The 20,736-nt window shown below is 62.1% G+C and overlaps 1 protein-coding gene across 2 annotated transcripts in view; it reads left to right on the top strand.

Annotated features, from left to right (window-relative positions):
- The window catches only part of LOC117641581 (LHFPL tetraspan subfamily member 6 protein-like), a 112,112-nt gene extending 92,573 nt beyond the window's left edge, over positions 1–19,539 (top strand). For both annotated transcript variants that reach the window (XM_034379045.1, XM_034379044.1), the window contains exons 4-6: positions 3,078–3,244; positions 13,568–13,666; positions 17,826–19,539. In XM_034379045.1, the coding sequence (XP_034234936.1) occupies positions 3,078–3,244; positions 13,568–13,666; positions 17,826–17,947 (388 nt within the window). In that variant the 3' untranslated portion in view covers positions 17,948–19,539. The remainder of the gene's footprint in view (positions 1–3,077; positions 3,245–13,567; positions 13,667–17,825) is intronic.
- Positions 19,540–20,736: the final 1,197 nt, after the last annotated feature.

The following is a 20,736-nucleotide window of genomic DNA, read 5'->3' as shown; positions in this document are numbered from 1 at the left end:
TACCAGGGCCGTACCAGGGCCGTACCAGGGCCGTACTCTGCGTCGTCGGCGCGCTCGTGTGTGAGTGAGCGACCTGCCAAAGGGCTGCATCACATATGGCGCCCCCTTGCCCTCTGGCTGCGTCTGGCTGCCTCTGGCTGCCTCTGGCTCTAGCCGCTCGCAGTCGCTGGCCGGCAGCCCCGCTGCCCTGCCGCCACGGTACGTAATACGTCTTTAATGTGAAGGATGCGGTCTGTGGTCCTCGCGCTGACTGGGGCGGGGCTGTTTAATATTCCAGTAGTTGCGGTGCCGCCCCCAGCCCCTCTTCCGGCGCGCGCGGCCCGAGCCCGTCGGGATGACCCTTTCCACACCATCAATACCCAGTTGAAACTCGCGCGTGTGTACAGTGTGCCCTGCACGGCCTGCACAGCCTGCACGTAGTGCCGCGGTACTCACGAGTGCGTGTGGAGTTGGTGGAGGGCGGTGGCCCGCAAATTCCTCGGAGCCGCTTCATCGGGGGCCCGGGGCCTAGGGCCTGGGGCCTGGGGCCTCGGCAAGTTGAGAGCGGGGAGGTCAAACCCGATCAGTCTCCCCGGGAACGGGGGGCTGGCTGAGGCTGAAGTCTCAGTGAGTCTCGCTGTCTCGCTGAGTCGCACTCAGCCTGACTTTCACTGGAAAAGCGCGTACTGCAAGCCGGAGGCCGCTTTCCACAAACCAGAAGAACTCATGCCGATTGCCGCAACCACACTGCAAAAAAAAAAAATCCGTCGTAGTACAGAAAAGGTATGAAACCTCCGTGGTCAGCAAGGATACGGACGGTCAAGGTGAAAGAGAAATAGACCAGATATGTTCCGTACTTTTTCTGTACTTTGTACCAACGCATAGGCCGCTTCGCTTCTCGCAAAGCATACACCTTACACCACATCTCCCGATTACCACAAACCGCTGAACACACACATGCCGGCTGCCACAAACCACATGAAACAGGCGGCCTCCCTAAAACCTCTCTCGCCGATCGCCACAAACCACACGCCATTTAGTGTGCCGTCACTGGAGTTTGCCCGGAGTCTAGACTGGAGCCTCAAGTCTGCCGAGTGCCGTCGAGTCTGATTGGGCGCGAAGTCTGGCTGTGTGTGACGGCACGGATCGGAACCTGACTGGGTCCGGACGGTCCGGGCGCTTCACTCCAGTCGCTCCGGTCTCCGGTAACAGGGTTACATTAGCGCAGGGCCGCCCTGCGACAACGGACGGACGGACGGACGGACAGACCTGTCACTCCCACTCATTTCATTACGTTTATATGGCTGCCGCCATGAAAAATTCGGCGGCGCCGTGCTCCAGAGGGGCGGGCTGCGCCGCACCGATATCGGAAGTGTACCCGCGGTGCGAGTGGCGCCGGCCGCGTGGATTCGTGGATTCGGGCCGCTGCCTTGGGCCGGGCCGCTCCGTATGTAGCGTAATCCAATCGGAGAGTGATTGCTTTGTGATGGAAAATTAATAGGTTGGTGCCACTGGCTGCCACTGGCTGCCACCGGCACACGGCGAATAAACAGCAGGCACCCTTCTTTTTGCCCCCACTGGCTTTTCCGTTTATTTTCTTCTCTTTTTTTGGAATTTTTGGCAGGGTTGGCGGTGGGTCGAGGCGGTGCGGGGGCTTCGCCAGGCTTTGCTCCAGGACCGGGCACTGGAACCGGCCGCTGGAACCGCCCGCCACCAGGCACTTGGCACTGGGCCTAAAAGGGCCTCTCGTGGCGGTTTCCGCTTGTGTGTCAGTCACCGCTCCAGGAGGGGAAAGGGGAGGAGGATAGAATGAAACGACTTGAAAACACTGGGGGGAGATACGCATGCACGTAAGAATGGCCCCGGCGGCAGGTATAATTTCACTTGCTGTGGGACGGGGGACTTGTAGGCGGGGGAATGTGGCACGAGGAAGAATGCCCAGGACCTCATAACGCTGAGGAGGTGGCGGTGGTGTGCGGAACGCAACGCCCCGAAAAAAAAAGAGAAAAAACTTCCGCGCCAAAAACTTTTTCCGGCTGCCGCTTTCATTTCCGGCCGCTCTTTTTGTTGTTTTTGTTGTCATTGCACCGCCTTGGCGGCCGTTGGCGGCGACCCTATGCCTCGCGTGTGTTTCCCCGACGCTTTTATGAATCGCTTTCCCGGCTCGTTTGACAGGCACACCAAGGCAAGCACTTAGCGCGGCGCGTGTGTGGGTGTGTCTGTGTGTGCGCGCGCGAATGTTTGTTTGTGCGAATGTCAAAATGTGTTGGCATATGCGCTTGTGTATGTTTGTGCACGCGAGTGTGTGTGTGCGTGTGTGTGTGAGTAAACATTGCCGCGCTTTTCTTCCGCAGTGTCGCCACACACTCGCAACCAGCTACTTTGGAGACGCACACACTGTGGCGAAAAAAAATTGTAGCAAAGCGGGATATAAATAATAAGCACGCTTGTGTGTGTGTGCGTGTCGACTGAAGTGGGGCAGGAAAAGTGCGTATACGCGGAAGGGCGCGCGACGACTTGCCGCCAGCTGTTTACAGACTGGAGGGGAGGGGGAGGGGGAGGGGGCCGGCGTGCTCACCGCTGTGAAATCCACGTCTGTTGGTTAAAGCTATGAGCCAAAGTGGCTGTGAAGGGCTTGCCGGATGAAGGCACACACGCACACACAGACACAAGGCTGGCGCGTGTTACACCGACTCGCGTATCACGGGCCGCGGGCTATAATCGGATACGATGATTTCGCGTCGTGGTGCGCGGGGCGGGGCGGGGCGGGGCTCGGCAGCGCGGAGGGGGATTAATGTGTATCTTTCTGGCAGGTGATTCATTAGGAGTAAGTGAAAGGGTTAATCCCTTGCCGCGTCGCCGTGCTGCCGGGGGGAATCAGGTGGTCGGGACGTGAAGGGATCGGATGGCGCGAGGAGTCTTTGGCGCCCCGCCGGCCCGAGCCCCGCCCCACGCGGCTGGCGGCGTGGTCGCGGCAGCACCGCGCCGAACTTGCGACGCGAGGTTTCTGTGTTCGCGTCCACCTCAAGCAAAGCTCGGTGTTGGTTCCCTCTGGCCTCCCGTACCAACGCGTGACGACTGTTTGTTTCTGCTTGCAGGTTCTGGGACATCCCCAGCCCCTGGTGGCAGGCCACCACGGTGCTGGTCGGCCTGGGCGCGGGGCTGAGCCTCATGGTGGCCGTCTGGGCGGTGGCCTCCTGCTGCATCAACCACGTGGTGCACAAGGGGTCGGCCCGCATGCTCGGCTCGGCGCAGCTCCTCGCAGGTACGTCCCACCACCCGCAGCCAGCGCAGCAAGCGCATAGCAGCATCCGGCGCAGCCCGCGCAGCCCCAACCCCAATTGGCTTCGTTGCCGAGAGTGTCCCCCCCCCTCCCCTCCGCCAGCGCTCCAGCCTGCCTCCAGCCTGCCTCCAGCGCCCCCAGAGGGGCACAGGTGGGAATTAAACAAGCACTTCCGGATAGAGAGGGGATATAGAAAAAGAGGGCAGAGTGTTATGGCCCCGGCCCGGTGTACTCCGGTGTGGGATCCCACTGCCAGGAGGACGCCTCACTGCCCCGCCAAAAAAGGTAAAAAAAAAAAAAACAAATACTGTGTGGGGAAAGCGGAATAAAAAAAAGTTTTAGGTCGAATCTAAATTATGAATGAGTAAAATTTGCCCTACCGGCTGACCGCGCCTGGCCGGCCCACTGTATGACGACTGTTTCGGAAAGGGCACAGGGGGAGGGCGGCAAGTTGATGCAGCCATCTAGCGTGTCCCCCCCCCCTTTCCCCTTCCACACGCCACTCGACGTTTTTTCCCCTTGTCCGCTTTTTACGACGCCCGGGCCGGGACTCGGTCGGGCCGGTTTCGATGAACAGTCTGAATTAATTTGCCAGCGCCAGCGCGCCAGCCAGCAGACTGGGGGGTCGTTTTCGTCGCCCTGCGTCTCTCTCTCTCTCTCTCCTCGCCCTCGGGGCGTCGCGGCGTGGGTGCGAGAGGGACAGGGCGACGAGGGCGACTCTCGGAATCGGTGCGGCGTGGCGCGTTAGCGAGCCCCTCGTCTGCTTCATCGCTTCATCGACACGCAATCCGCTTCCGGTCCAGCTAGGCCGCTGCCGCGCTGCCGCTGTGAAAAAGCGGCTGTGAATTCACCGAGTGGTGCTAAACTTTACCCTCATGGCGTTTCTCCTCGCCGCCCACGCGTCTCGTCCTGGAAAAAGGGTTAATTCGCCCTTTTTCGGAAGGTGAATGTTACATCCAACAAGAGGTGCATTCAAGCGTTGACGGAGCCAAACGCGGAAATTTTTTTACGGTGTGGCTGCGTAGCTTTCGACAGGGGCGTAGGCTCTGTTCCAGGATACTCCAGGCTGTTCCAGGCAGGCGCGCGCTCGCTGCGACCGCGCCGCCCTGGACCTGATTTGGCCCGCTCCGGCGCCCCGACGCTGCCCGGCAGGTCGTTGGCACCTTTTCATGGCCCCCCGTGTGTATATTATGCATGTGCGCGGTCGAAACTGGTTTTAACGGGGATAAAAATGCCACCTCTGGCGGAGCGGCGTAGCACACGTGGAGTTTGAACCCGCGAGCGGGCGCGGCGCGTCCACGTCGCTCGTTCTGTTTGTCTTTTTCTTCCTCTTTTTCTTCAGTCGGGCCGCCTCTGCCGCACTCCTTGAATGCAACTGAATTTCAAGTAGTCCCGGCGGCATTCCTATCCCGCCCCGCCTCCCCGCGAGTCCGCGAGACCTCCGAGCCCGGCGGCGGCGCGGCGGCCCGGCGGCCCCAGAGCTGAAGCATGTGTCGCCCGGCGTCCCCTCTGCCCCCGTGTCCGAGCAGGCTGTCATTAATCAGAAGGCCTCCCCCTCCACATCCTCTCTACGTCTCCATCTATTTCACCTCGCTCCTCTTACCTGTGCCCTATTTCACCCCCACCCGCCTTTTCCCACACCAGTGCCTGTCCCTGCATGCGAAGCAGCGGCCCGGCCAGGCCCGGCCAGGCCCGCCCTCCCTCAAGGCGCGCGTCGCGGCCAAGGCGGCCAAGGCGGCCAAGGCGGCGCGGGGAAGCGTCGGTTGAATAATAAAAAGGTTTGTTTTTAACGAGTTTGTGTGGCTCATAATTGGCCTTTGTGATGACAAGCTTGCGCGGCGGCGGGACTTTAAGGCTTTAGGCGCGGGCCGAGTGGAATAGCAATGCCGACCGCTGTTGTCGGGACGGCGGCCCCGGAGTCCCGGACGAGGTCCTCTGGACCGGCGGCACGGCTGCCTCGTCTCCTTTTTACCTGCGGCGCTGGTAGGTCAGGGCGGTGGCGGTGGCGGTCTCGAGGCCGAGCCCGGCCGATCCGCGCGTGACCCTCCAGCCAATGAGTGGAAGGGAGAGGGGAATGGGCTGGAACAGCTTACCGGGGATTACGTCCCTCTGACCCTCGGGAGCGAAGCAGCGCCTGCCCTTTAATAACTCTCCACACGAGATTTGCATATTTCCCATCTTGTCATCCCCCGGCCTGCCCTGCCCCGCCTCGTCATGCCTCGTCCACCCGTCGAAGCCGCGTGTCGCCGCCTGTCGCCGCGTGTCGACAGCACGGCGAAAACGCCGCCGTCATCCGCGCGTCTGTCTCCGTCGTGTCCCTCCCACTCGCTCCCACGCACGGGCTAGGGGCCGCGCCGGCTCAAAGGACGGGGCTCTGGCAGGCACACTCGATTCCGAACGGCTCTCTCTCTCTCTCTCTCTCTCTCTCTCTCTCTCTCTCTCTCTCTCTCTCTCTCTCTCTCTCTCGCACTCGGCGGGCCGTCCGGCAGCACGTAGGGGTGCGACAGAGACAGAGCGCGCTGGTGTGCTCCGGCTGCGGATTAAGGCCCGCTAATCCGATTGCCCTGAGGATTGCATTAGCGAATGGCTGACTACGCATCGCGGCGCGCGCATCGCCTGCTCGTGTTTTATCACCGAACGGTGTAGGGTGCGAGGCGCGAGGCGAAGCAACGCGAGGCAGCGAGTTGCTCGGGAAGCCATCAGTGTAGTGGATGAGGCGCGGAGCGGGGTGCCGTGCCGCCACACTGCAGGTCCAGGCGAGGGGATGAAGACGGAGACGACACACTGGCTGCGCGGTATCTGCCACACCGTCCCTCGCACCTCGCACCGCCACAGCGCAAGCCCCAGGCAAATTGCTTGATCCCCGCCGGGCCCCGGCCGAGGCTGCTGGAGGCTGCTGGAGGCTGGCCGGGCCCCGTGCACCCGCTTCATGACTCGTGTTGCGCGACAACACCCTGTGCATAATGTGCAAGGGAGCGGTGCAGCCAGAGAGGCTCTCCCCCCCCCCTCCCCCGACCCCCTTTTGCACCGCCGCCCTGAATGGGTTAACACACAATTAGGGGAATGGAGTTAGCACCTGTAAAACGGCTCGGCTCGGCCTCCCCGGAGAGTTAATAAACAAAGAAAGGCCCAAGTTTGTGCCTTACCTCGGCATTCCTCCCTCCGCGAGTCAATAGCGCGGCGGGGTCTCGGGCGGGGTGGGGTGGGGCGGGGCGGGGCGGGCCTTTCCCCTAATTAGGAATTCGCATACGCGCTTGACGACCCGTGCGCGACGCGGCGCTGAATATTTGGCAGGCGCGAATTTCTGGCGCGCCGTCATGAAGTGCATCTTCATCTCCGGCGTCGTCGGCGCCGCGTCCCGCAGTGCCGTGGCAGTGCCGCGGTGGCGGTGCTGTTGTTGGTGCCGCGGGCCGCGCAGGGAGCAGGCAGCGGCGGCACCCGGCACCCCTTCCTCTCACCACCGCCCCGCCCCGCCCCGCCCCGGAGCCCCGCCTTGGGCGCTAAGCGAGTTGTCGGCCCATTTCGGAATCCGATTATTTCGCATTACACAAGGCCGTGACTCTGGCGGGGCGGGGCGGGGCGCTGCGCTTGCTGCGCCAGCAAAAGCGCCGGGCTTTACATCAAGGAGGACAAGGAAGACAAGGCGGCGGGGCGGCGAGCGCCTGGCGGGTAGGCAAGCCGCCCGGAGCGCGGCGCACCCGTGCCTCGGCGCGGCCTACCTCGCAGGCGTTGACGCCGACGGCTGCCGACGGCCAGGTCCTCTTGCTCCGCCCCGGCCGCTCTGCCCCGCCTGTGCCGGCCCAGCACGGTCCGCAAACTGGATAGCCTTCAAGTGCAACTATTCATGCCTCCATCATTACCCCTTTTCCCCTTATCACCCCCGCCAGCCTCGCCAGCACGGACCACGGGCCTGCCGACGTCGGCGCCCCTCCCCCTCCCCCCACCGCCACCACCCCGCCGCCGTCGCGTCGCCGTCCTGAAAGGAGAAAGGGTGCGTGACAAATGAAAGCCTCTCTGGCGCGGCGTGGCGCGGCGTGCCGCCAGTGTGCAAGGTGGGCCGCCGCCCCCGCCGCTGCCCTCCCACAAAGAGTCCACACGAGCGCCTCATAGGCGTGGAGCACAACTTCAAGGACCTGCCCCCCCCCCCCCCCATTCCCTCCGGCACGACGATATCGCCGCGTCCCAGAGGCGAGTCGCGGCCAAATTTTGCCGCCGGATTTTAAATCTTCGCGCGCGCCTGCCGAGCGCCGCTGCGTACTTCCCTTTCTTCTGGTTTATGGCTCATGAATAATTGATCGAATTACACAATTTTCCGTAACAGGCCGGACACGCCGGCGACTCGGTTTCCCGTGGCGCCTCCTCGAATGCGTGCTGTGTGCGGCGAGCGGCCCCACAGTGACCTTGCGTTTTAAAGCGCCGGGGAGGCCCACAGAGATGTGGGAGGGGAAGGGGAAGGGGGCTCCGCAAATCTCCCTCTATTATTCAGACCCCGCTTTGGGATCGTATAATACGCATCGCTGGAAGAGCACGCGAAAAAAATCCTTCGTCCGTAATGACACCGTGGGGGACTGGCTGGCACGCCGGGAAAGGCTTCACACACACACGCACACACACACACTCACGCGAACAAGCGCGCACACAGACAGGCACGGCCGCTCGCACAGTGTTTTCCCGGCCGTTCAGCCCAACCTCTGTCGGTCCCTCGCAGCCCCACTCTCTACAATGTTGCCTGTAACGCCTTTCCAAGTGTCGGGACGGTGTCCTCGCTGCGTCTGGCGCGCCACTCGCGGTCGCCCCGCCCCGCCCCGCCCCACCCCGCCCCGCCCCGCCCGGCGCTGAGCCTTGAAGGCGCCAGCGCGATGCTGGATGCTGGATTCTGAAACCGTGTAATAATTCATTTCGATTTTTTTCCCTCCCCCCGCAGTGGCTTTTGTGCGCCTCGGCGCCACGCTCTCTCCGCGGGAACCGAGTCGCCGTGTTATTGTTGATATTGTTGTTATTGTTGCGGTGGGAAACTAATACCTTCGGCATTTCCCGGCGGCAAACAAGGGAAGAAGGAAACGGAGGCCGCAAAAGTTGGCGCGAATTTTTCCGCGCGCGCGTCGAACTTTTCACCCTTTTCGCCCGATTTTACATTAAAATGCGGCGCTCCTTTCTCGGAAGGCGCGGCGCGCGGCGCAGTCGGCCAAGTTTTGGAATCTATAAAACGTGTGCAAAGTGCGAGGCGGCGGGCCAAAGGCGCCCAAAGGCGGCCAATAAGAAGGCCGGCCCGGCGCGGCCTGTGTGCTGTGCCGCTTCACCCGGCCCGCCGCAGCCGGCAAAAAAAAAGAGTTTTCTTTAAAACAAAAGCGGGGGCGTCTGTGTGTGTCGGCGCCGCACACCTTCACTGCTTTCACCGGCTTGGCGGGCTTGCCTTGCCTTCGCCCGCAGGGCCGCGGGGCCGCAGCCTCCTGATGCGTCTGACACCCCACCACCCCCAACCCGTCGCCCCGCTGGCGATATTAAACGATTTCCAATTCGAAGCAGTTGGCAGAACTGTGACATGGAGTCATAAATGAGCGGAGGTGCCAACGCAACGATGCCACCCCCTGTGTGTGAGCCAGCCAGCCCCCCCCCCCCCCCCCTCCGGCAGGCAGCAGTGCGCTCTTCTACTTTTTTGCACTCGTTCTCCCTTTTTTTTTATCCATTCGTCTTATTGGAGAAAAAGCGCGCGGTGCGAAAATTGAAACGGAATGGCGGCGAGTGCACACTCCTGGAAAAGGAAGAAACATCCGGCGCATTGTACGGCGCGCTCAAATTGAAATAAACTCGGTGCGCGCGTCTGAAAGGGAAATTTAAAAAAAGGGGGACATCGTTAGTATTGCTCACCTGGTTCACTTTTAGGCGCTTCCAGCAAGAGCTGCGTGCATACTAGTCGTCCGTTTCCGGCCGGGTTTGTGAAAAACAAAACTGCAGTTATTGGAAAGTGCATATGCCTCGCCAGCCCTGTGGAAAAAGAAAGCCAAACGAATGGTGGGAGATGAAAAACAGAAACAGTTCGGACGCACAAGAGGCCGGGCGCCGCTCTGCACTCTCCATACAGAGGCCTGTAAATCAAACAGCAAGCGGCCGACACAACAGGCATGCTATCGCATACAGGTAAAGCAGTGCACTCCTCTTTTTTTCCTTTTTTTCGCGTTTATAATATTGGCCGGGCCGTTACTCATCGCTAATGGTCGTCGGCAGCGCCTCGATTCGGCATTATTGCGCATTATTGTCGAATGACTCGAATGTGCCGCGGTCGCTACAAGGAGGGCCTCGGCCTCGGCCGGCCAATCAGGGACCGCCTCCCCCGCCCCCCCCCCTCCCCTTTTTGTCCCCTGTCCCCCCCTGGCCCTTGCCGGGCGCCCTCATTCTGAGACGCCACATTCGCAACGGCCCATTTAGTCGGTTAGGCCCCGGGCCGCCCCGGGCCGCCCCCGGCCGCCAGTGGTGCGCCGCGGTATTCAATTTCACATTGCCGACTAATTTTCACATATTTCCCCGCCCAGGACGTTTGCGTTGCCCGCGGTTACTTTCGGAAAGTAAAAGTGTTTTTTTTTTCCTCTGTTTTGACTGTTGTGTAGAACACACAGACAAGGTGGGGAAGCCGTTTTCGAGTGGCGCGCCCTCCTCCCCCTCGAGAGGATCCTCCTGGCAGTGTGGTGTGAATTGGACATGCATACCGGCAGCCACTCTCGCAGACCGTATCTCGCTCGAGTGCAGAAAAGGGTTGGAGGTGAGAGTGGGTTGGCGCGCTGGCGCGCTGGCGCGGGGGTCGCAGCTACCGTTACAGATAAGACCTTATTGTGGCCCCGCGGCCCGGCCCGGCCCGGCCCTGTGCACACAGCGCGCGCCAGACGCCGCCACGGCACGACGGGCACGTCACGGGGGATTCCAGCCGCCGACGAGGACCGCGGCGCCGCGCCACCAACCCGGAGGGGGCGAGGGGGCGGGGAATATTACGGCGGCGGTTTCACGTGGTTTATCGCGCGGAAAGGCCGTGGAATCGGAAGAAACAAATGCCGGCAACTTGTGGGGTGGGGCGCCGATGTCTTCATGAGCCACTCGGGGGGCGGGATCGGCGTCAATGCCTCCGCCGCCACGCCGCCCGGCTTCCCTTGCTTCGCTGGCTCCGATTCCGCGGGGGGGGGGGGGGGGGGCACCGACGAAGGGGGCATCAGTATGCTCGGTGCCCGGCCTGCCCGGCCCGCCTCATGCATAGTTGATTAAAGGGGCGTCCCCCTCCGGACAACTTTTCACCTTCCAACTTTAAAGACAGAGGCCCCCCGAATGGCATGCACGCTGTTTTTGCGATACAAATTCCGGCACTGCCGGCTTCCGCTGGCTGCCGCCGCCCTGGCCTGCCCTGGCCTCGCCGGCCTTGCCCAACGGGCCGCTTAGGCCGGGTCGGGTGGAGGGGAGGGGGGGTTCTAGTTGAACACGGAGGATATTCCGAGAGAAAGGCTGGTGCGCGGGCGGATGAGGGCGGCGAGATGTGATTCTTGTTTGCGTAGTATCGCCGGCTCGGCTCGGCGGGGAGGTCTCGTCCCCCGCCCTCGCCGCGAGCCGAGCCGGTCGCAAGGTTTGGGGAAGGTTTGGGACCACTTTGCTCCATTACGGAGCGCCAGAGTTTTCGGGAACAGGAAAAAGAACAACGAGAGCGACGGGAATCAAAATGTGATGGCGCGTGCGGCCTTTGAACGCGCCATCCATCCATCCATCCACCCCTTTGCGGCCGCCGCTGTCGCCCCTGCCTGGCGGATATTACACCGACAGAGCGGTCTGGAGGGTCACTGGCGCACTGCCGTCCGCCGTTCCAGCCAATCACATCGCGCGCGCCACGCCACTCGGCCGGCTGCCCCGCCGCCACTCCGCCGCCACTCCGCCGATGAGGAAAAAGCGGGAAAAAGTCACACACAGCAGCGAGGGGGTCGCGAATCGGGGAATCAGGTGAAAAGGGAAACGCCTCTTCTCAAATATTGTGTTTCCCAGCGTCTGCCGCGCCGGGCCACGCCAGCGAGCACGCCAGGCAGGCACGCCAGGCAGGCAGTCGGAAGCGAGGCGAATTGCACGACCAGCCAGTCAGGCGGGCGGCGGTGGAGGGGGGAGGGGCAGATTTCTGTGTATTTGTGCTCGGCAACGCGCGCGCGCGCGCGCCCTCCCGGCATCAGCATAAAAAGAAATAAATTATTTGGAAAGGTAAATAAAAGAGGCAAAAAAACGCACGAAGTGAGCAGACGTCGGTGTTTGATCGCGCGTCGCCGTCGTCATCGCGACTTGCTGGCCGGGCGAGGCTAGGCGACGCGTCGCGCTGCGTTGGCCTTTTAGGCACGCGGACCAAGCTCGTGGTGTTATTGTTGTTGTTTTGTTGTTGCTGTTATTGCTGTTTTCCTGCAGAGACGATTCGCGCGCTTTCGCAATCATCCAAATCGGATTCCATACCGGAAAAACATCCCCATGTCCGTTTGGCAGCACGGCCCGGTGTCCCCCCGGGGCTGCCAGCGGGGCTGGCGGGGCTGGCAGGCTGGCAGGCTGGCGGGGCTGGCAGGGCTGGCAGGCTGGCGGGGCTGGCGGGGCTGGCAGGCTGGCGGGGCTGGCAGGGCTGGCAGGCTGGCGGGGCTGGCAGGGCTGGCAGGCTGGCGGGGCTGGCGGGGCTGGCAGGCTGGCAGGCTGGCGGGGCTGGCAGGGCTGGCGGGGCTGGCAGGCTGGCGGGGCTGGCGGGGCTGGCGGGGCTGGCGGGGCTGGCAGGCTGGCGGGGCTGCCGCAAAGTGGCGGCCCAATATAAGTAGCCGTAGCGCGCGGAGCGGAGCACGGCCGCCCCTTTTGTCCGCACGCTCGTGTGTGCGGACGCGTAATGTACCGGTGTGTGTCTTGTGTGCGTGTGTGTGTGCGTGTGCCCGCGGGCGTGTGAGAGAGAGAGAGAGAGAGAGAGAGAGAGAGAGAGAGAGAGTCGGCAAATGAGGCAGTGAGGCCTGTGTAAATAGGGGCAGGAATACGTGTAATGCCCGTGTGCGCGCTGTGCGCGTACGCCGCCGATATGGTGTGGGACTTGTGGCATTTCAGGCGCCGGGGTGGGGGGGCTTGGAGGAGGAAGGTAAACGGAGAGGCAAAACGAATAAAAATTAATCTTCCGCGGCGCGTGAGAAAGCCCCCGCCATTTCACGCGTCCAAATGTGACGTCCTCTCCAATTTTGGTCGGAGAGTCGCAGAGGCGACTAAGGCCCGGGCCGGGGCAAGCCGGGGGGTCCGCCCGCGCGCCGCTCCGAAATAACAGGCTTGTTAATTTGCGTCGCGTGTCGGGGAAAAATAAAAATATTTGCGCCGCCGAGGATATTTACTCGATAAATTTATTTATCGTTCGCTGAAGTTGGCGTGTTCCCTCTGCCCTGCGGGCCCTGGCGCCCTGGCGCCCTGGCGCCCTGGCCTGGCGAGGCCTGCGAGGCGGGACGGGGGTTTCGCAGCGCGATCCCATTTTCTGGTCCACAGCTAGGGCACGGCCACGGCACGGCACGGCCAGGGCGCCGCCAGGGCGGGGGCTCCTAACTAGCAGCACGCCACGTTTATTTCGGAGCGGTGCAATTTCGGGCCGTGCGGTGGAGGGTCCCCGGCCGAGCCCCGGCCGAGCCGGGCCACATTTTCATAAAGTGGTGTGCGCAGTGTAGCTCGGCGGGGGAGCCGGCAGATGGACAGGGACGGGCCGCCGGGGCCTAGGAGCGAGGGCTCGACCGAGGGCTCGACCGAGGGCTCGACCGAGGGCCAGGACCTAATGCGGACTGGATTCCGAAAGCCCGTTGCCCGTTCGCATGGCGGCACGGCGTGGCCCGGGCGTGGCGGCCCCACGGCCGGAAGGTGGAGGGCCTTGGCGACCCCGCACTGCAATCGGTGTCGCCGCCGGTCCCACCCGCCCCGCCGCGCCCCGCCCCGCCCCGCCCCACCCCGCCGCAGTGCCGGCTGCTAATACGTGTCCACCATTTTCGGCCCCGCGTGTTGCTACACTGCGATAGCGCCGACGCTGTCCGCCGGTGTTTTTGGAAACGGCAAAGGGCTTTTTTTTTGCCCGGGACACAGTGGAAGAGTCAACCTTTTTCGACGCGCGCGACTACAGTCCACGCACGGCAATAACGGTTCCTGCTTTCCCCACAGGGACTTTTTGGAAATCGACTGTCTTCGTATAACATACCAGGGGATACCAGGGAACCGCTTTCGCCGTGCGTTTGCCATCGCACTTATTGTCCTTTCCTTGCCAGTTTTTCAGCCAGTGTTTTGTTTTTGTTGGTGTTGCAGCGTCGCTGACCTGCGCCGGCATGGCCGCGTACCCGATGGGCTGGGACAACAGAGAAGTCCGGGAAAGTTGCGGCGCCGAGGCTGAAGCGTATCGGTTAGGTGAGTGTACAACGCGTTGCATTTGTTTTTGTTTTGCTGCACGCCGTGCACGCCGTGTTGTTGCGGTCGTGTTGGAGCCCCTGCAATGCAGCACTCACGAGGGCCGATCCAACTACTACCTGAACCAGCCGAAGCCCCCTCTCTCTCTCTCTCTCTCTCTCTCTCTCTCTCTCTCTCTCTCTCTCTCTCTCTCTCTCTCTCTCTCTCTCTGTGCCGCCGAACGCCACAGAGAGTTTGCTCAACTGCGGTCCATACATTTCGCCTGCATTGATGAGAAACAATCACCATGTTTTATTGTGGGGGTGAAAAATTGAGCGCCCTTTTCCCTTTGCAGCCGCGCCGCCCCGCTGCGCCCTCAACAAGCAGGGCGGAGTGGTGGCATTGTGCGCGAGGCGATGAAGGCCTTTAAAGTGTCCGATGGCGCCTTGTCCGACAGCCACCCCGACCGGCCCGGCCGGCCCGGCCCGGCACCAGCCCCCTGCACCAACTTTTGCTCCTGTTCCGGGCCGGAAGGTTGGCCACACTGACCGCACGCCGTGCCGGCATGGTGCTGCCCCGCCCCGCCCCGCCCCGCCCCACCCCGCCCCGCCCCGCCCCGCCCCGCCGCACGCATCCCCTCGACTCAGACAAACGCCGCCCGGACTTCTTTTTTTCCCGCCTTCCTCGTGTGTTTTTATTCTTTGCGTCAAAAGTTTGTTCTCTGAGTGAAAAGAACATTGAGGAAGGATCGAGAAGTGATGGTCCACCCCGGCGGGGGGATGGCGAGGCCCGAAGCGCCCGAGGCGGGGCGGGGCGGGGCGGGGCGGGGCGGGGCGGGGCGGGGCGGGGCGGGGCGGGCCCAAGGCGCGGCGCTGGCGGCGCTAGCTCTCCCCCGGGAGGGGCAAGTCGCAGCACGCAGGCGGACGGGCGGACCGGAAGTCGGAACGACGGACTCTAAGGAATTAGCAACGAACAAGACACGCACAAGGGGATAGTAATAAACGGGGTACGGTACAGAGACGCCAAGAACAGCCCCCGTCTATCTCTCTCTCACGCACACACGCGCGCGCACACTGTCACACCCTCTCACTCCCTCACGCAGAGCGCGTGACTCCCGGCGTGACTCGTGTAGTAGTGTCAATGCGGAGACAACTTTGGCTGATTGGACACAGTTTGTTTCTGTGCCGGGATAAACTTTCAGACGCCCCTCGCCGCCCCTTTCTGTACCCCCTCCCCCTTCCCCTCCCCATCCCCAGCGCCCCGCCCCGCCTCGTCCCGACCTCGTCCGCCGGCCGCATGGCTCGGCCGCAGACGTGGCTTCTTCTCAAAAACGGCCCAAAACGTGCCGGGGTGCTGGCGAGCAGGGTGGCTGTGTGTAAGTTGACCCAGTCAACTTACACACAGTGGCTGTGTGGCTGCCGTCAGCCTCTGTCGGCGACCTCGCGAGGCTGCGACGCTGCGGGGCTCCTCCCGCGTCGTATTGCGCGTTGCTTCGAGTGAGGCGCAGCACAGCGCAGCACAGCGCCATGGGCATGGCGGCATGGCCGCGCCATCGAGTCGTTATTGCGACTATGGCGGCGTGTGGCGGGGCGGGGCGGGGCGGGGCGTACCTTTGGACGCGATGCAGCAGACCGAAAACGAGACTGGAGGGTAGATTTGTTAGCTAGCTGCAGCCAGTGCCTTGGAATCGCTCTACTGTATAAGCAATTTGTTTGGCGCGATTTCCACTTTCCTCGGCGCTCCCCTCCGGGCTTTGGTCGTTTCCTCACCCGTTTTCGCGACCTCTTTTTCGCGGCGAACTCCGCTGCCATTGTCCTCCACCTTCGCCTTTGGCGCAAACGCTATTCCTCAAACGCCATGCTGTTACACACTTCAGCGAGTGCAAGTGCAAAATCGACACGATCCGGACTTAGCCTCGCCTTCCTCCCACGTCCCCCGCACGCTCACACACACACACACACATCCTGGAAAGGCTGGATGATATTTGGCACCTCTCTATATACAGCACACGGATCGGAATGGGGAGAGGAGCCCCAGGAGGGGAGGGGTAGGGGGGCTGGATTTATGGATGGCTTCGGATTGGTGGCCGAAGCCGGGCGAAGGCCGGGCAGCCTCTGGGCTCTGAGCGGCCTCCTGGTGAGGTCGGGAGCCCCTCGCCGTGTCTCACAGCGCCCACAGTGCAGCAGTGTACGTACACAGTGTACACTACACCGCCTTGGCGTCCTTTGACGGCGGACGGCGGGTTCTTTTCATAGCCCGCCGTGGCTTAGTGCTTAATACAGACAGTCTTGGGCGCCACGGCCACGCCACGGCCGCGGCAGTGTGGCCGCTGCCTGCCGCCGCCCCGCCTCTGGACATTATTTTTTAATACTCCCTCGCCAGCCCCCTCCCCCGGCCGCCCGCCCCGGTCCGCCCCAGCCCGCCCTGGCCGGCCGGGTATTGCGGTTTCCGCAGGAATGTCCCTGCATTCCACGGGCGGGGCGGCGGGGCGGCGGGGCGGCCGGAGGGCGGGGCGCGCCCAGCCGGCGTTGAAGGACTGGCGGCGTCCTCGCCACCACCGCGGGGGGCTGGGCCGGCCGGGCTGCCCGGAACGTCGCGAACAGGTGTCCGTCATCCCGGGGCCGCAAATTCCGTCACTTTTTTCCGATTTGTTGTTTTGAGTTTGTACTTGCGATATGTCAGTGTGTGCGAATGGGCAGGCAGGGTAGCCTCGCCACGGGCAGCACGGCCGGCTGCGGCTCGCCGGGTTCAAAGAGAGGGTGAAGGGCGGTGAAGGGTCGAGAAGGGAATGCCAGTGTGGTGGAGGCCGGGCAGGCCGTGTGGGCCGTGCTAGAGACCGCCCCCACGTCATCGCGTTCTGCGAGGTGCTCCAAATGATTCCCCGCATGATGGCGTCCCGCTCGGCGCCCCCCCGGGTGCCCCACTCGGCGGCCCGGCGCCCCGTCTGCGGCCCTCTAATTGCGCCGCATTGCGATTCGCATTGCAGGCGGCGCGGCATTCGCATTGCGATTCACATTGCGCTTCGAGGGTCTTGGCGCGCGCCGCGCCGTATACCGGCATCGGCCCCATCGATTGCTCCCGCACGGTGTATGGAAAAGTTGCTGTGTTTGGCCGAATTTGCCCGAGGACCCGTGGCGCCGTGGCGACGCACATATCGGGACGAGACGAGGATGCGGGCCGCATTCGCCTCTCCCTGCGACAGAGAGAGGGAGAGAGAGAGAGAGAGAGAGAGAGAGAGAGAGAGAGAGAGAGAGAGAGAGAGAGAGAGAGAGAGAGAGACGAGGCAGTGTACCGCAGGCCGAGGGTGCTGCAGCGGGGCCGGCCGCAGAGCGCGCAGAGCCATCCATAGGTCCCAATTAAGGAGGAGCACGGGCGGAAACAGGAAAGTGGCCACTCCAGGGCATGCAGCCAGTATATTACGTAACGTGAGTTTAGGCCCTCACGCACACACACACACAGAGTGTCGGAGTGGCGCCAACGGCAGAGGCTCTCTGAGCCAAGTCGTGGCTGCAAGTGTATGGGTGGGTGAGTGTGTGTGAGTGTGGCTCTCATTGGGCCAACCCGAGGCCTGCAGCCTACAGCCGGGACTACAGCCCGGACTACAGGCAGGCAAGGCGCCAAGCGGAAGGCCGGGGAGCCGAGGCGCGCTAAGCCAGGTCAATGGAGGGGCAGCCAGGGCAGCATGCAGTGCCAACGAACGGCGGCATCGGGACTCGCAGTAACTTAACGAAATTCCAGGTCTCGTGGAGGCACACTGGCGCACAGCTCGTGCGGTAGGGGTGGCTGGGTCCTTCCCCTGTCACTCCGACGTTCCGATGTTGGAGCGGACGCGTCGCGCGCGTCGCGGCAAGGCGCTCCCTCGGCTCCTTCATCGAGCACAACAAAGAGCGACACGGCCACTTTGGCATGCGGGCGGGGCGGGGCGGGGCGGGGCGGGGCGGGGCGGGGCGCTGCAAGCTCGCCCGCCAGGTCGGCCAGTCGGCCTGCTGCAATCAAAAGTTTGCTTTGCGCGCCCCTGCCGCCGCCCGCCCGTCCGAACCGCGGTGCCCCCTCCCAACCACCCTCACCTCGCTGGCCGACCCGCAACCCCGGCAGAATCGGAAGCCAGAGTAGTCTCGCTGAAAAATACAAAGTTTAATCTGCAGTGTGAATAATATGTGCGTTGTGTTTCGTGTTGCAGGGAGCTGCGAGCTGTCGTGGTCGGTCTACCTGCTGGCGGGGGCCGTGCTGCTGCTGCTGCTCTGCTTCGGGCTCAGCTTCTGCTCCTCCAACGTGCGGCCGCCGACTTCCTTTCGTATCTGAGTGTACAGCGCCGGCATGCTCCCGGTCGCCCTCTAGTGGCCCCGGCCGAGGGCCCCGCCGAAGGCCCGGCCGGGGACGAGGTGTCGGCGCTAGCGTGTGGATCTCCATGGACGCGCTCGACTGCCCGCTGTGACGCGGCCCAGCCAGCCCTGCCAGCCCGGGACGGCTCGAGCCCCAATCAGCCCGGGGATCCGGCCGGCTTCCGAGCCGCTGCGGCAGCCTGCGGTGGACCGGAGTGACGGAGTGACAGAGTGACACCCCCGAGAAAGCGCGTCACTCGCGGACGGTCCCCTTCGGTCCCCCGGGCCTGCCGTGTTCCGCGAGAGTGCCGCGCCGATGTACGCGCAGCCCGCGGCTCGAGCGCGCAGGCCCAGCAGGCCCAGCGTTCAGTCTGAGCGGAGAGTCCTCCGAGGAAGGCGTGCGACGGTGCAGTGCATGGCGAATCGAAAAACAAAAACAAGACGAAACAGTGTTCTACGGAGGGGTTGCACGCACGGTGCAACTACCCGTCGACTGTCACAAGAACAGATGGAACAAAAACGCCTAAAAAAATGAAACTGAGGATGTTTTTTCTCTTCGACGCAAAATTGGAAGATCGCCCCGCCGCTCGGCCTTGCAAAGTGGAGCTATGCCGGTGAATTCATTGGACGATTGTTGTTATAAAAGTTGTTATGGACAATATTATTTATGATGCTGACGTCAGTCGGCTTATTTTTATCCAGTGCCCAGCAGCTGGCTTAACAGAGTGTTTATTGTAGTGTATTCGGAGTTGGCTCATGTGTTATACGTCAGAAATCGACTTCCGGACTCATCTTGTCGGAGTGATTTCAGGGTATACGTCTTCGAGGGATTAGTGTTACAGTAGGAAATTAAATCATCCCCATGTTTCCGGTGTGAATGTTGGCCTAATCCTTTCATTGTTTTCATTCTGTTATGTAAATTGTTTCCTAGGGCGCTGTGAATGTTTCGTAGGATGGGGTAAATGTGACTCAAGTAATGTTACAAGTTGATGTGCCGCGTGTTGTGAGCACTCAACAATCTCTTGTGTATTATTATGTCTCGTTGCACTATTCGTTGGTGTTGTCTAGCCTTTGTCCAAAGTCTATTCAGTCTTTTCCTGCGTCTTCTTGCATGTATACCATGAACTTTTCTGTGCCTGTCTTCCCTATGGTCTGAACCACTGCCCCGCAAAAGTGCTGCCTAGCTGGCCAAAAGCATAATACCTGTAAACTATGTGACTCTGCTGCATTCCTAGCACACCTTGTCGTCAAAGAAAGCAATGAATGAAAGCCATCGCTGCTGCTCCCCTTTTGTACTTTTCCATGAACGGCGTTCATATTGTAAGACAATGGATGAAATTAACTCACCAATGCTGTGTAATAAAGGGAGATGTTTGTAAGCGTGAACCCGTTCCTTGGCGGCCCACGGTGGCGCTACTCTCCTCACCTAACCTCGCCCCGCCCCGCCCCGCCCCACCCGGGACGGACAAAGAGTTTGGGGCGTTCTTATCTCGCAACGGCTCCCCCGGGCCAGACTCCTCATCGCCTCCTTTCAGCCTCGCAGCCGACACAAGCTTTGTTTTTCTCCCCTTTTTGACGACATTAATCACCGTCGTCGTCGCGGCCACGCGGCCACGCCGCCTTTCCCGCGCTGCGCCGGTTGCCAACCTAACGGCGCTAAAGCCCGCGACCGCAACCCGCCCCGACGGCCTCGCCTGGCCTCGCCTCGCTTGGCCCAGTCGTGCCAACATCGGCGTGTCGATTCCGCTCGCCGCCGCCTCGCCCAAGGCTGCCCAACGCCCCACAGACAATGGCCGCTCATTATTTCACTGACGCCCCCGCTTGTTTGGCCTCATGCCGGCCGGCCGGCCGTCGACACTCGGCACCCCTCCGCCCCCCGACTCCTACATCTTGCCTTTTTCTATCTGACTGGCAAGCACGAAGTCGGCCAACAGCCGCGAGACGAGTCTTAATCGAAAAACTTTCAAAATCGACATAGAAAAGGGGGCGGGCTGCGGGAGGAGCGTGCGCGCAGAGCGGAGAGCGAAGAGACCGGCAAAGTGCGGCGGCAAAGTGCGGGGGCAAAGTGCGAGGGCGGCCGCAAGGATGTGGGCTGCTTCACTGCTTCGGCCCTGGCTTGGCTTGGCTTGCCTTGGCTGCGCTCTCGCCGCCAGTGGCTGTGACTGCTGTGACGCCGAGTGCGTCGTGCTCAAGGAGGAAGACGAAGAGGGGCAAGAGCTGTTTCTATTTCGTTTATTTACTTACAAGCAGGCCGTCACCGGAATGCAGCCGAAAAGTGGAGGGGAGAGGTCCCGTTTCGTTTCTCTACGGCATAGTCTTGACGTACAATAAGTGTTTCTTATTTTAATGGCGCTCAAACGGGCCGGGCCTGGCCGGGCCGCGCCCACAAACTTTGGCCCGAGTTGCGACGGAGTGAAGTTAAAGGCAAAACAATACGCCTTTTGTCTGAAAGCGACAGCAGGGATAACTGAACAGGAAGTGAGGCGAGAGTGGGAGGACGGCGGCGCGGACGGCGCTGCAGAAAAGGAATTGGGGAGTGCGCCGCGCGCCGCGAAGGAAAAATGAGGAATGGCGGAGGGAAAAAACGGGTGCGGGGGCGGGGGCAGAGGATGCTCCCCTACAAGTAAATTATTCTCAGTGCATGGAGATGAATAAAACATGGCCGGGCAGATAGGGACCAGTTGGCGGCACTGGCGGAGGGGACGCGGCGAGACGGCCGAACCGTCAACACACCTCCGGGCCGTCAGGTGACCTGCGCCACTGCGCGGT

This window comes from Thrips palmi, unplaced genomic scaffold (genome assembly GCF_012932325.1).
Source record: "Thrips palmi isolate BJ-2018 unplaced genomic scaffold, TpBJ-2018v1 HiC_scaffold_15, whole genome shotgun sequence".
Lineage (NCBI taxonomy): Eukaryota > Metazoa > Arthropoda > Insecta > Thysanoptera > Thripidae > Thrips > Thrips palmi.
Note: the sequence above shows the minus strand (reverse complement) of the source record. Positions and strands in the feature narration are given on the sequence as shown.